This window comes from Brachypodium distachyon, chromosome 4 (assembly GCF_000005505.3).
Source record: "Brachypodium distachyon strain Bd21 chromosome 4, Brachypodium_distachyon_v3.0, whole genome shotgun sequence".
NCBI classification, from domain to species: Eukaryota; Viridiplantae; Streptophyta; class Magnoliopsida; order Poales; family Poaceae; genus Brachypodium; species Brachypodium distachyon.
Genome location: NC_016134.3, coordinates 41,374,260 through 41,388,428, shown reverse-complemented (window position 1 = coordinate 41,388,428; position 14,169 = coordinate 41,374,260). Strand labels below are relative to the sequence as shown.

At 40.4% G+C, this 14,169-nt stretch overlaps 1 protein-coding gene across 1 annotated transcript; it reads left to right on the top strand.

Moving 5' to 3' along the window:
- The first annotated feature begins 5,255 nt into the window (after nucleotides 1–5,255).
- Nucleotides 5,256–14,135, top strand: LOC100839438 (pantothenate kinase 2). Its single transcript, XM_003576723.4, has 22 exons — nucleotides 5,256–5,748; nucleotides 6,168–6,380; nucleotides 7,031–7,086; nucleotides 7,476–7,592; nucleotides 7,758–7,877; nucleotides 7,936–8,030; nucleotides 8,102–8,195; nucleotides 8,422–8,553; nucleotides 9,272–9,384; nucleotides 9,511–9,703; nucleotides 10,080–10,291; nucleotides 10,871–10,912; nucleotides 10,992–11,040; nucleotides 11,593–11,675; nucleotides 11,940–12,056; nucleotides 12,150–12,213; nucleotides 12,531–12,677; nucleotides 12,810–12,956; nucleotides 13,142–13,225; nucleotides 13,323–13,517; nucleotides 13,617–13,688; nucleotides 13,811–14,135. The coding sequence occupies exons 1-22, from the start codon at nucleotides 5,490–5,492 to the stop codon at nucleotides 13,943–13,945; spliced, it is 2,739 nt and encodes a 912-aa protein (XP_003576771.1). The 5' UTR covers nucleotides 5,256–5,489; the 3' UTR covers nucleotides 13,946–14,135.
- Nucleotides 14,136–14,169: the final 34 nt, after the last annotated feature.

The window sequence follows — 14,169 nt, the reverse complement described above, 5'->3', positions numbered from 1 at the left end:
TCAGGCGCCGACGAGCAAGCCGACGAGCCACCTCAGAGCACCTCCCCACCTTACTACCTTCGCATCCGGTGCACGACAACCACACACAAAATTGGCTCCCCACAAAAACCAAGCAGCAAAAGTACATGGCGCAACAGAGTAACCAAAAGCTCACCGACGGGGCAGACCAAGGCTGGCCGACGACGAGACCAGACCAACACTCCTTCAACTGTTTCGCACGTGAAAAAAAGCACGGTGAGGGAAAATGAAAAGACGCACACGAGCTCAGTTATAGAGGGATGGTTAGAGAGGGAGGGACCGAGGGAGACGATGGCTGAGCTCACCGGACAGGACGGTGCGAGCGAAAATTCCCGCCGGCGACCAAGGAGGTCAGAATCGCCGCTTCTCCCCATCCCCACTCCCCAATCTTTCTCCCTCGAGAGTTCCACGAGCAAGCAAAACGCGGTCGGTCAGAGGGGAAAAACCGAAAAATTAAAAAGAAACACAGAGCTGCAATGCTAATCTTACAGAAGGATCGAGCGGCCACGGCATCGCCTGGTTTGAAAGAAAAAACCAGGCGCCTGGTGTATAGCAAAAGCGGGAAAATATACCCATCTCCCTCACGATCTCACCCTAGATTAAACTACCGCCACCACGGCTTGCTGCTCTGGCAGGCCGGCACCACTCTCTCCGGCTACCTCTTCCACTCCTCCTCTTCGCCCCCCAGGCCATAGCACCTCCCCTTCTCCCATGGCGGCACTAGGTCTCGTCCCCTCCACCGAGAATGGAGAATCGCGATGGCATGCGACTGTGATGCCAGCGGCCTTCTGTCCCCTGCGAGGGCAGTGTTCGTCAGCTCGACCAAGCCCTCTTCGAGCGTGAGCACGTGTGACTCGTCGGAGGCCAAAGGAGGTGTGGCCTCAGCACTCTGAGGAAGTCCCTCGTGAGATCTATCAGCGGTCGTTGAGCCAATTTGATACCTCAAAGGTAGCGCCTTATTTGTTGTTGCTGCTTTAATTAGCCGATAAATCAACAAATTTGGCCTGTTCGCTTGATGTGTAAACAAAAGAAATAGTATTTCTCTTTGTGTGCAGCAGTGAGAATTTTGCATAACAAATTTTGTCGATTATGTATATATTAAGATACACTTGTACATCGTTTCCTGAACTCTCCTTTCTCCATTGACTAGTTCCAATTCAGTTTCAAGTGAATCTTACGGATTACTCTCTTAACTGTTTCTGATTGTGAGCACTCACATTTGCAAGGTGCTTGATAAAATGCTTCTAAGATTATCCTTACATGGGGGCGTGGGGGTGGGGCACATAGGAGGCTGGGACACACTATCTTTGAATCAGTTGAACCTAACATTTTTGGGTCATCTTCATTTATGTGGATCTTGCATTAGAGTGAACATTACTAGTGTGACCAACCATATGCGGCCATTCCTTGTATGGTTAATTGTCATTCTCTTTTAACAGTTATACTTCATATCTTGCTGCCTTTGTCAAATCATAATTTATTGAGCAGACACATATATAATGATGGAAAGTTTTAGTCCCATTCTCCCAATTTTCTATTGTAATGTCTTTCCTTGTTGTATTCAGATTTTCTCACAGGTTTCAGAGGTCAAAACCAATCGTTCTTAGACTTCTGGACAGATTTTGGAAGGGAACTTTTCCAACAGAAGAACACATTTGTCCTTATTCTTATTATCTTCAACGTCTCTCACATTGATCTCCATCAAAGGTGGTTCTTTGTGTTATCATAATTATCCTTAATTTAGATTTTAGGATGCATAGCTTGATATAACCAATTCTTATGTATTTGGTTAGCAACAATTATTTGTTTGGAGCCAAGCTTATATATATTCATTGCCCTAATTATCTCTATATTTTTAATTGCAGTAATGTATGTCGAAATGAACATATCTGATCAGCATCTGCATATTACTTGCATCCTAAATTGTTTGTCCTTAATGTTGTACCTTTGTCAAGGATTTTTTTACTAGTACCGTTTATACCCAAAGAATTTATATATCTTATATTTTGTTTCCTTTGCAGAAAAACTTTATGCGAGAATTTCGAAGAAACAAAATAAAAGGTTAGAAGCAAAATATACAGCTGGGAGATAGGGAAGCTAATGTACCAGTTTCTCGATGCAGAAACTACAAAGATTCTAGATAGGTTCCAGCTATTTACAATTAGCTAGAAAAATGTTCCCACTGACGTATGTAATTTTTTTTTACCTTGATGTTCATCTCAGTTGTAAACGACATGAGTATAATATTAATTTCCTCTATGATGCCATGTGCAATGCCTTTTTTAATACAATTTTATCATTTGTGAGAGTACAATTCTTTCATATTAGCAAATACTAATTAATTACAATATTTTTTAAAGAAATCATTTTTACATGATAAAAACATATATATGTTAGCACGCAAATAAAGCGACTTTACATTGGTAGAGACGATGTGCAAGTGCATCTAACATGAATCCACAAAACTGTCTCTATGTATGCAGACACGCTCTTATAACATCCCATTTTCAAGTAGACATGCTTTTTATGCGTCTCTATGATCTTTGACACGGTGCGGGAGGAGAACGCTCCTAGGACGCTTTTATAAGCGGCTCTACAATGCTCTAGAGATGATTTAAAACATCTTTACAATCTATATTGGGCGTCTCTATAGGGCTATTTTGTTGTAGTGATATGTTCGCAAGATGAGAACCACATGTCTCAGGTAATCTTGTGTAGACATGTACTGCTAATATAATGACAGTAATCTGCATATGTATCCTTGGTAATCAAAGATTATAATGTTATAGGCTTATTGCTGCCATGTTAATACATGCTTTCAGTTGACAAAACCTGATCGTCATAGCAGCCAACACAGGAGTAACCGCCCTTCTTGTGCTAGTACACACTATTTGATTTCACCACTGCTAGTTGGTTCATGAGGGTGTCGGTACTGAGTAATAGACCAGTTTGGTTAAGGATTTAACTTGAGGTTACTGAAGACAGATAGTACTACCAAAAATGCATGAAGATGAAAATTATTGATTTTAAAATAATTCAGAACTATAACCATTTGAATTTAAGCTTGTGATCTGCATAGACAAGTAGACAACCCAACTTTTGTGTCCTCCATTCCCAAGTGTATCACAGAATAATACGTACTTAAGCTTGAACAAGAAACTAACAACACCAGGTTAATGACAATGAAAAATATAAACATAAATACTCTATGCCAAACTTCATGACATGAAATAGGTCGTGCGGTTGAATTCATGGAACACCTGATATTCGTGCTGAAAAAAGGATAATGGAGATGACTCTAGTAAATAAGATAATGGGCAGGAAACTTTAATGTAAGAATGAGATTCCTCTAGGTGGCAGGTCACTTCTATCCTGTCCTTCAAGACTTATATACGGGGATTAATTAGCAACGGAGTATGTGTTTCAAATACGTTTTGGTCCCTGCAACCCCATCTATACTGATTGCATAAAGGCAAGACATTAACTAACAGCCAATGATGGCATCTTATTTCAGGAATCACTTGACATGAAGGACTGTACTTAGAGCACAGGTGTCTCCATGTAACCAGTTGCTTCATCATATTATCTAACGGTCTCTTCACTCCAATCTTCTCTCTGTGTTTCATCTCAGGTTATTACCTACCTACTCCGGTGATTTGGTCCCTAAATGGTTTAGCCAATCAGTGATATGGAGAATATCACATGACAGCAATTATTAACTAGTGTTTGTGCACTTACCAACAAGATTACAATGCAATGTCTTATAGCTAGCTAATTAAGCTACTGCAATTTTCTAAAGCATCAAGTTAACATCAGATCTGGAGGTTCTAGCCCATGCTATGGAGGTGGCCACCTTTCAGATGTCTGATTAGAAATCCTGAACTAAAGTATATAGTCGAAATAGGTAGGATATTTCTGTCACAGGATACCATCAGCCAAAACTTCACCGAATAACAACCTGGAATACTAACCTTCCAGCTAGAAAGCATGTAATCCTACCTGGATGACTGGGCGGTGATTATAAAGCAAATTTAAATAGGTAGGAAAAGTTCAAGAGTGCTCAAAGGTCAAATATCATTTTGAATCCGTCTAGCTCGTATCACAACCACTTGAAGAACAAGTTTGACTTGAGTGGAAATTCAGGAAAAGCAGCTTCTTAGCATCAGAAGATCGGCTCGGGAAGAATGGGAGGAGAGACCAGATCGTCGGCGCGGGTAGGCCGTAGGCGTCGTCCTCGCGATCCACGCCTCAGGATTGTACTCCGGATTTTTATTTTTCCTCTTTTAATCGAAGGTTTGGAGCCCAGAAGTGGAGAAGGGTTGGATCAGAGTTGTGGTGGGCTGGGCTGTGAGTCTGTGTCTTGACACCGGAATCAAGCCAATTAACCGAGCCTCCGAGAAGTGATGCTTGTTCATTGGTGGTGGGCCGTTGCCCTCCTCTTGCAATTTGACGTGCACGCGAACTTGTAAAAGGTCTCTGCTTCGCGAAAAAAGAAAAGAATAAAAGGTCTCTGACTTGGGCTCAGCTATTTCGTCATTGAATACCTGGGCCCAAAGATTGCTTGTCGTGATTTAAATTTTTCTATAAATTTGGTCAGACTCGAAGAAGTTTGACTTAATACAAAGCTTGAAATTCTCGTATTTAGGAACGAAGATAGTATCATGTAAATGTATTTTTACCACATAAATGGTGTTGCATGTTTTTGAGAACCAACCATTGAGGATGGTTAGGATGCTCGTATCTTTAATCCAAGTTTGATGCTTCTCATTTTTAATGGATGATTCTTTCAGTGGCAGGCAACGTGACAATGAGTTTGTTAATCTTATTGGCTAACATTCTGGTCTTCTATAAACACTACTCCCTCCGATCCATATTAATCATCGAAATATTACATATATGTAGACGTTTTTTAGGCATAGATACATCCATATTTGGATAAATTTGAGACAATTAATATGGATCGAAATAAGTATTGTAGTATGCGGGTGCAGTGTGTGTATGTTACTTCTTCCGTTTCTAAATATTTGTCGCTGTTTTCGTGCAACGATAAATATTTAGGAACGGAGGGAGTACTATGTAAACGTTGTTTATTTTGGAGTAGAAAAGAAAAGCTGCATTACACGTTTGCTTAATTTTCATTTTATGACTTGTAAATGTGTTTTGTGTCTAACCTGCTCACAGGGCAAATTAACCGGCAAAGGGCACGGCCACGCCGCCGACGCAGGAGTCCACAATCTAGCATAGCACCACAAGTCTACCCGTACGTCCACGCAAGTAGTGAGGCGAGCGATCCAAACCCGTCCCCAACCTGTTGCTCGCCACAATTCCCCTCGCGGTCCACTACGATTCCGTTTTTGTCTTCCGTTCTTGGCAATTTTCGATCTCCCCAAAGCAGTAGCGGCAGCCGGCAGGTGGGCGGTTGGTGGCGGCTCCGCTGATCCCCCCCCCCCCCTCCATCCCACTGGTCTAAAATGGCGGCCAATAACAGCAGCGAGCCCCCTATCCTGGAGGAAGAGGAAGGGGGAGGAGGCGTCGTGAAGCACGAGGAGGCGGAGGGGAAGGGGAAGGCGCCGGCCAGCGCGTCCACGACGATGCTGCACCGGTCGGGCTCGCGGCCACAGCTCGACCTCAGCGGCGCCGCGATCCATGGCACCTTGGAGGACCGGAACCCCACCATCCTGCTGCCCAACCAGTCCGACGACATCTCCCACCTCGCCCTCGACATCGGCGGTACGTACTCTTTCCTTGACCTTAGGCTCGGCAACTTCCTGTTCGAACCGGCCGCTTGACGTCGTCCGCCTGCAGCGTCAGCGTGGCATTCGCCGTACCTTATAGTTACACTGGAGTGGAGTGGAGTGTGGAGTGCACGAAACACGAGAAATACTTTTCCATTTTTCATAAATAAATAAGATGAGAGATAACAGTGCATGAAAGATGAAATGCAAATGGTGGATGTGGGTTTTCTGTCTCGGGAGCACTCTCTTGCCCAGTACGTACTGATCACTGCAAACCGCCTCATGCTATTGCTAATCGATGTTATTAACAACCTGCATCTAAGTTTTGATTTGTGTTCAGAGTCTTGTTTCTGTTCATCAGTCTGATGAGAGCTATAATCTGTTCTGGTCATTGAACTGTATGTTCTCCTCTAGGTTCTCTTATAAAGTTGGTATATTTCTCACGTCATGCGGATCAACCCACCGAGGATAAACGCAAGATATCCACGAAGAGAAGACTTGAGATATTTACGGGTGCCAGGAGGAGTTACCCAGTTCTTGGAGGGAGGCTCCACTTTGTCAAGTTTGAGACTGGGAAGCTGAATGAATGTTTGGACTTCATTTCTTCCAAGCAACTACACCGGGGTGGTATGATGCTAACATCATTTCGTTTTTAATACAAGTTACTGCTTTGGAATTTGGATTGTAAACAAATCGAATCTTGTATGGTGTGCAGTGTACGATATTCTGTGTACTCACTTTATTTTAAGATGATGGATAGTTCTATTGGGAAAACACAGTAAATCACGGAAATGTAAACAAAATGAGAGTATTCGTGCATATTTGTTTAAGTCACTGTATCATGACCATACATGCTACTCCCTCCGCTCCATAATAAGTGTCGCCGTGTCGGGGATTTAGTAGAAAGCTGAGTACCAGTTTTCAGAGTGACTCGTGCACATTTCTTATTAACCAGTTCTCTGCTTTTTCCTTTTTGGATTGCTGATGTGCCTTTTTCATATTTGCATCTTCCATATCTCTATTCTATTGGCATGCTTAAGTTTGTGTGTTTCATGTTTTTGCTTGGCATTCCTCGTTGTCTCCTATCTATTATTTTATTTTATTTTTTGCCATGAGTCTCCTATCTGAAAGTGCATCATGTCGTATTTGATGTATATATAAATGAGGTTTACCCCAGATTGTATAATGGCCTAATGGGTTCCATCACTATGTTGCCCTGTGATTTCACTATTTTCACTTGCATCTTTTTAGCATTGAGTGGTAGTTTTATGCTGCAGGAGTTGATTCACCTTCATGGCGCTCAGGAGCTCAGCCTGATAACATTGTAATCAAGGTAACAACTGAGAAACATAATGAAGGAATTTGGTTTATCATACCTCGAAAGTTGGCTAGTGTTCATTACCAGGACGCTCGAACATTTTTGTTAGCAATCTGTTCTTCCTAGTGCTTTAGTGAATGAGTTTCAAATTTGTTCTGGCATACAATACTTTTTAGAAAGCAGGTATCTAGCACATAACACTGTAGATGGTATGGTAGTAAATCATGTCAAAATTCCTCTCGCAATACTAGATTTTGAATGATAGTATGTATAAATGGTGGTACTAGTAAATCATGAAAAGGAAGATTAACTTTATGTGCAAATATCGTAAAGTTAATCTTCCTGTTCATGATTTGTGGCATTAGGATTACATTTTTGACTGATTATGAGATTTTTGTGGAAAGGCGACAGGTGGTGGAGCATACAAGTATGCTGACCTCTTTAAGGAGAGATTGGGAGTCAGTCTTGAGAAGGAAGATGAAATGGACTGTCTCGTATCTGGAGCCAATTTTTTGCTTAAGGTTTTTATTTCTAAATTACAATACCACTGTTTAGGCTGTATCCTACTATGCAGTTCCATATTATACATGGTGTTTATAATGGAATGTTGGAAAGGTATTAAGGCACTAAAGTGTTGGTAAACATCATCTTATAGGGTGGTGGCTAATAAATTTTACTTTTGCCAGGCTATACGCCATGAAGCTTTTACACACATGGATGGCCAAAAGGAATACGTGCAAATTGATCAGAACGATCTGTTTCCATACCTTCTAGTTAATGTTGGATCTGGTGTCAGCATAATCAAGGTAACTTTTGTGTTGATTTTTCTCTCACTGGAACTTTGCTAATTGATCTTTTTCAAAGGTTGATGGGCATGGGAAGTTTCAACGAGTAAGTGGAACAAATGTTGGCGGCGGTACATACTGGGGGTTGGGGAGGTTAATGACGGAGTGCAAGAGGTGCTATTTTTGTCTGTTGATGGATATTATATGTTCGTTCAGAGAAGTTTGAAATCCTGAATTTGTTTCAGTTTTGACGAGTTACTAGAGTTGAGCCAACGTGGAGACAACAGCACCATTGACATGCTTGTAGGAGATATATATGGTGGTCTAGACTATTCCAAGGTAACTATTGGCACTGATTATGGAAATCATTTTACTATCATTTTGATGCCCTCTTCAAGTTATTGTAGACATCAACTTTGGTATTGGTATGCATTGTGAAAACTTCCAGTTACGAGTGGTACTAGTGGATAATGTTCACCGTGTCAGAATTCTGATATGATGGTTCTTAAAGTGCCTATTGTTGTTTGCAATGCACTTATTCTTGCATGCTTATGTCGTATGGCAGATTGGCCTTTCAGCATCAACAATTGCCTCTAGTTTTGGGAAGACAATTTCAGATAACAAGGAGCTATCAGATTATAGACCTGAGGATATTTCACTCTCTCTGTTACGGATGATTTCATATAATATTGGTCAGGTATATTGTTGATATTTGCTATGACTTAAAGAAATGCCAAGTATTGGTACAGTGTTTTGATAAGAACACCTCAGCTATTTTCTGCTTCAAAAAGTTTTCATAGAGATGCATCAAATCTGAAAATCTTTATGTTGACTTCAAAAGTTTGATCAACTAATTCGTACAGTGAAGCTTGTGAGCTTATATAAACATGAATTTTGCTCTACTTATTTATTCAGAAACTCAAGTGTCCAATACTGAACAGTAGCATTCTTATCTGAAATTTCAGTGAATTTTAGCTTGTTTTTGTTATCTAGTGGCATTAAAAAAGATAATACTATTATTTGTAACTATTGGTGGATTTGAAAACAAATGAGTCCAGGAGCTAACACTGCCAAAGATGTTAGATGACGGTGCTAAACAATATATTCAAATAGTCAAATGTCATTTACCATGGTGTTCAGTGAATTCAAATATTTGGTGTTACGTGCTGTAAGCTAGCACATAAAAAGTGGTGCTATCTCATTTTTCATGATCTGCAAGTTTGTGATTGAAGAAATTTTGATAAAAAAGTACATATAATCGAAAGCTTCAACATTCAGTTCAGTTTAATACTCGACACTAGGTCTAAGGACAAACTGGGTTCTTCTACCAAGTCATGATAGTATCAAGTCATGATAGTATATACAACATTGCAAGTTATAGAAGTTGCTGGACTCATTTTTCTTCCCTTTTGTAGATTTCCTATCTTAATGCACTTAGATATGGACTCAAGAGGATATTTTTTGGTGGATTCTTCATTCGTGGTCATGCTTACACCATGGACACCATTTCTTTTGCAGTACATTTCTGGTAAATATTCCGAAAGCATTTTAGTTTTGGATGTGTTCTAATGTAATTAATTTTGAAAGCAATACTTCCCCTGTTATATTCGAATAATATGTTCCTGAAACCAACACACTCTATTGTTTTGGAAAGGTCCAAAGGAGAAGCAAAAGCTATGTTTCTGCGTCATGAGGGCTTTCTAGGAGCACTTGGCGCGTTTATGAGTTATGAGAAGCATGGTCTTGATGACTTGAGCGCACATCACTTGGTTGAGCGTTTCCCAATGGGTGCTCCATATGTTGGTGGGAAGATTCATGGACCTCCTCTAGGCGATCTCAATGAGAAGGCAAGGACATCTTACCTTCATGGTTATGTTTGTTTGGTTATTCTGTAGAGTATAGCATCCTGTATCGATATTGAATTTTTTACAAGGAAGAACTCTGAATTGCATGATCAATAAATTTTGATATGGAACTCTAAATACACTGTTCAAATGGGGATCACTTCTAACCAACCAAAAGCCACACAAGTGTCCGCACCTAAAAAATACTCACAACCTTATCTCCTATTAGAGTCGAATGAGTCACATGTTTTGTCATCACAATTTTCTACTCGTTGGCTCATGGTTAACATTTTCTTTTTAATCTATTCGGCATTTCAGTTATTAAATATTCTTCTGTATGGATTGCAAGATCAATAAATTTAAATTTGGAACTCGTCAGATATCTTGGATGGAGAAGTTTGTGCAGAAGGGTACTCAGATTACAGCACCTGTACCTATGGGAGCTCCTGCTACGACAGGCATGGGAGGTTTTGAAAGGCCTACTTCCAAGGGGGACATTTTGCGGTCTGATGCAAGTGCAGCTCTAAATGTTGGTGTTCTCCATCTTGTACCCTCATTGGATGTCTTTCCGTTGTTGGAAGACCCAAAGACGTAAGCTGCAACTATTTAGCCCTCATCTCTACCATGTCTAATAAAATTTTAGAATATCAATGGGACTGTAGCTAGATAGTTGGATACAATTTCTCAACCCAAAGAAGACCAAGTACAGTAAAATTACTATAGAAAAGTAAGTATGGAAGTGGAACTCTACTTTCATTGCCCTGAAAACTCCAAAAGGAGTTGCCTCCAGAGCTTACAGTTACATAAAACTAACCACTCCGTGAAGCATTTTCTTTTAACTGGGCAGAAATTAACTGAGACACTTAAGCATATATCGAAATCTTCTAGATTGTGATCTCCATGGACTGGGCCTCAACCAAACAGGGTAGTTGTCTGAGCAGATTTAACTTGAGTGTTCCCCCCATGTACTCACGCCTGCTTAAGCAGGCAGTATGTGCTCTTTAACCACATTACTGGAGAATCTTCCGATGTCAATCTAAATATTTTTTCTTGAAGTGATGAACAACTTATTTAAAATATTTCATACTACTTGGTAGTGATAGAAAAAAGTGTTACCATGTGCAACATAATATATCGTGTGTGATTTGTAATATACAATTTGTACTGCAGGTATGAACCAAACACAATTGATCTCGACCATAATGAGTTCAAGTATTCTTCCTTCCCCTTATCTCTAAATATTATTATTGGAATTGAATCCTTTGATGATATCTGAGATGTACCATGCTAGGTACTGGTTCACTGTTTTGTCGGACCATCTACCAGATCTTGTGGAGAAGGTATGTCTGAACACTTATTATTTGTCCAATCTTGTACTGGGGGTCTGGGTCCTTCAATTAGTATGTCAGCCTACAGCCAACGTGTCATGTGCGGTCAGCATTGTAACCACCGCGACCAGTCTGAGGACGGGCCAGATGAACCTGCTAAGGCTTAGATTAGTTTCATATTTAAAATATTATTGTCTAGCTTTACAACCAAGTCATGTTAGCTATTTGCCTCTTTGGATAAGAACAATTCCTAAGCAGGAAGTTCACCCACACAGATTCCATTATGAACTGTACCATTCTTGTGAAGCACCGTTAAACATTTTTCGCTGAAACTGGGGCAAGAGCTTAAGAAGAAAACAGGATATCCCAGTTAATTAAGGGAAAGCCCCGTTAAAACCAATACAGTAGGCCCAACAACTAAACAGCCCCGTTAACGAATTAGCAGTCCAGACAATAATTGGCATTAAAATTGTTATAATAACAATGTGTTGACTTATAGTAGTTGTATGTGGAAACTTGGAAAGTATATCTATGTGACTAATTTCTGCATACTGTTGTTTGTAGGCGGTTGCTAGTGAAGGCGGGACTGATGATGCGAAACGGCGGGGAGATGCATTTGCACATGCCTTTTCTGCTCATTTGGCAAGGTACATAATTGCAATTCATGGCATTAGTGCTTGGTTCTCTGCCACAACTATGGCTTGCCACACTTCCTTGTCCACATGGCCCATGTATCAGAGACTCATTTCTTAGCTAAACTTGCCACACTTGAGGCTCCATTTTTTTTGGCCACAACTTTGCCTAAAAGGTTTGACATACTTGTGTATTCTTAGGCTTCAACCAAACAACCCTAATTGTAAACTGTATTGCACGCTATCACTTTGTTTCCTTACTTTTGTGTCTAAGTTTAGGTTGATGGAGGAGCCTGCCGCTTATGGGAAGTTCGGTTTAGCCAACCTATTGGAGTTGAGAGAAGAATGTTTGAGAGAATTTCAATTTTTTGATGCATATGTTAGTATCAAGCAAAGGTTAGTTTATACTCTCGTGCATGCTCACCCTTGATGGTTGTCAAGTATTCTCTACTCTGGCTTTTTAAATCGTTTGATGTTTTCTGCATGAAGGGAAAACGAAGCTTCACTGGCTGTTTTACCTGATCTACTCATGGAACTTGATAGTATGAATGAGGTACGAGAGAGAAGGTCTATCTTCCTGATTAAGTTGGCACTCAACATAAGTCGTCTGAGTACTTGGTTTTATGTGATGGTGTAGATTACTCTGCTTTATCCCTTCTTTGTTCATAGGCAGAGCATATAGATAAAAACCTAAGAATATCTGGTGTAGCCCCACCTGCCATTATTACAGTAAACAGTTTTTTTGTTTATTTATTTTTGGGCCGCATGCTTTCTTGATCGCCTGCCGCTGACCAGTAGTCCAGTAATCTAACTCAGCTTGAACTCTAGACATATTCATCTGAGTTTTACATTTTTGCTTGATGTTTTCAGGAAGCTAGATTGCTTGCACTAATTGAGGGTGTCCTTGCTGCAAACATCTTTGATTGGGGGTCTAAAGCTTGTGTTGATCTATATCACCAAGGAACTATAATAGAAATTTATCGCATGAGCCGCAAGAAGATGCAACGTCCATGGCGGGCAAGTATTTCAAGTCTGAAATTTGAATGTTGTTGTGATCCAAGAGTGTTATCCAAATTATATCTTATGAATCATGTTAGTACAAGACCAGATATTTTGTAATTGTATTTATACTGTCATCTTTTGTTTCAGATTGACGACTTCGATATGTTCAAAAAGAGAATGCTTAAGAAGGACAAGCCATACAAAAGAGCACTTATTTCTGTCGATAACTCGGGTGCTGACGTGGTCCTTGGAATGCTTCCTTTAGCACGTGAATTTCTACGCCATGGAATTGAGGTATAAATTAAAAATATGCAAAATGTGTTCTGTTATATTTGCTGCAGATTATAGTTTGAATTAAAAAGAACAGACATGATTCTGTTTCTAGAGATTGAATCATGGGCTGGAACCAGGCAATATTGTGATAAAAAGATGACTTTTGCAGTTTGAGCAACGTGGTTAACAAAATATTTATTCTGCAGGTAGTTCTGGTTGCAAATTCATTGCCGGCTTTGAATGATATTACGGCTAATGAACTTCCCGGAATTGTAGCTGAAGCTGCAAAGGTACAAGTGAATGGAATTTTGTTCTCCTTGGTCATCCTGGCTGTATTGTGTACTGCTGTGTCTAAACTTCTGCTTTATTGCTTGTAATGTGTCACAGCATTGTGGTATCCTTCGGAAAGCCGCGGAAGCTGGTGGATTGATAGTTGATGCTATGGCTGGTATCCAAGATGATGCCAAGGATGAACCGGTGTCAGTGCCCCTAATGGTTGTAGAGAATGGATGTGGCAGTCCATGTATTGATTTCCGACAGGTTAGCTCAGAGCTTGCAGCTGCTGCCAAGGATGCAGATCTGGTAAGAAGGCTGTAGCTCTTTGAATCGAGTGTATTCCCTTGTGTGTAATCAATTGCATAGTTCATTGATTTCTTGGTTTTGGTTGTGAATGTTATGCAGTTAATCCTGGAGGGCATGGGGCGAGCACTGCATACCAACCTCAATGCCCGTTTCAAGTGTGATGCTCTAAAGGTACGTATTTTTTGTAAAATCTAGCCGATTCAAGTTTTATTGCGTACATGCAATATCTTTGCACTTGCGTACTCAAACCTGCATGTTTATAAGAAGCTTACCAAACTGAACTGTATCCGCAGCTTGCGATGGTGAAGAATCAGAGGTTGGCAGAAAAGCTTTTCAATGGGAATATTTACGATTGCATCTGTAAATTTGAACCTGTTGACAATTCTTTAGAGGATTTGGTATACTCTGGCGCAGCAGCACCACAGTAAACAGTGTAATGTTGTGTACTGAAGAACAATCGTAGGGCCGGCACACACATGATGTGAGCAAAAACGAAAATTAGAGTTTTTTTTCCTTGTAAACAATACTCCTTACAGTGTACAAATACTACTTACTGTCTTACTGTGAGGTGGTGCCGTCTGTAACAACATTTTCACAGACTGCCAGGGGTTTCGCAAATATATCAAAAGAAACAAGTGCTCTTTTTGGGAGA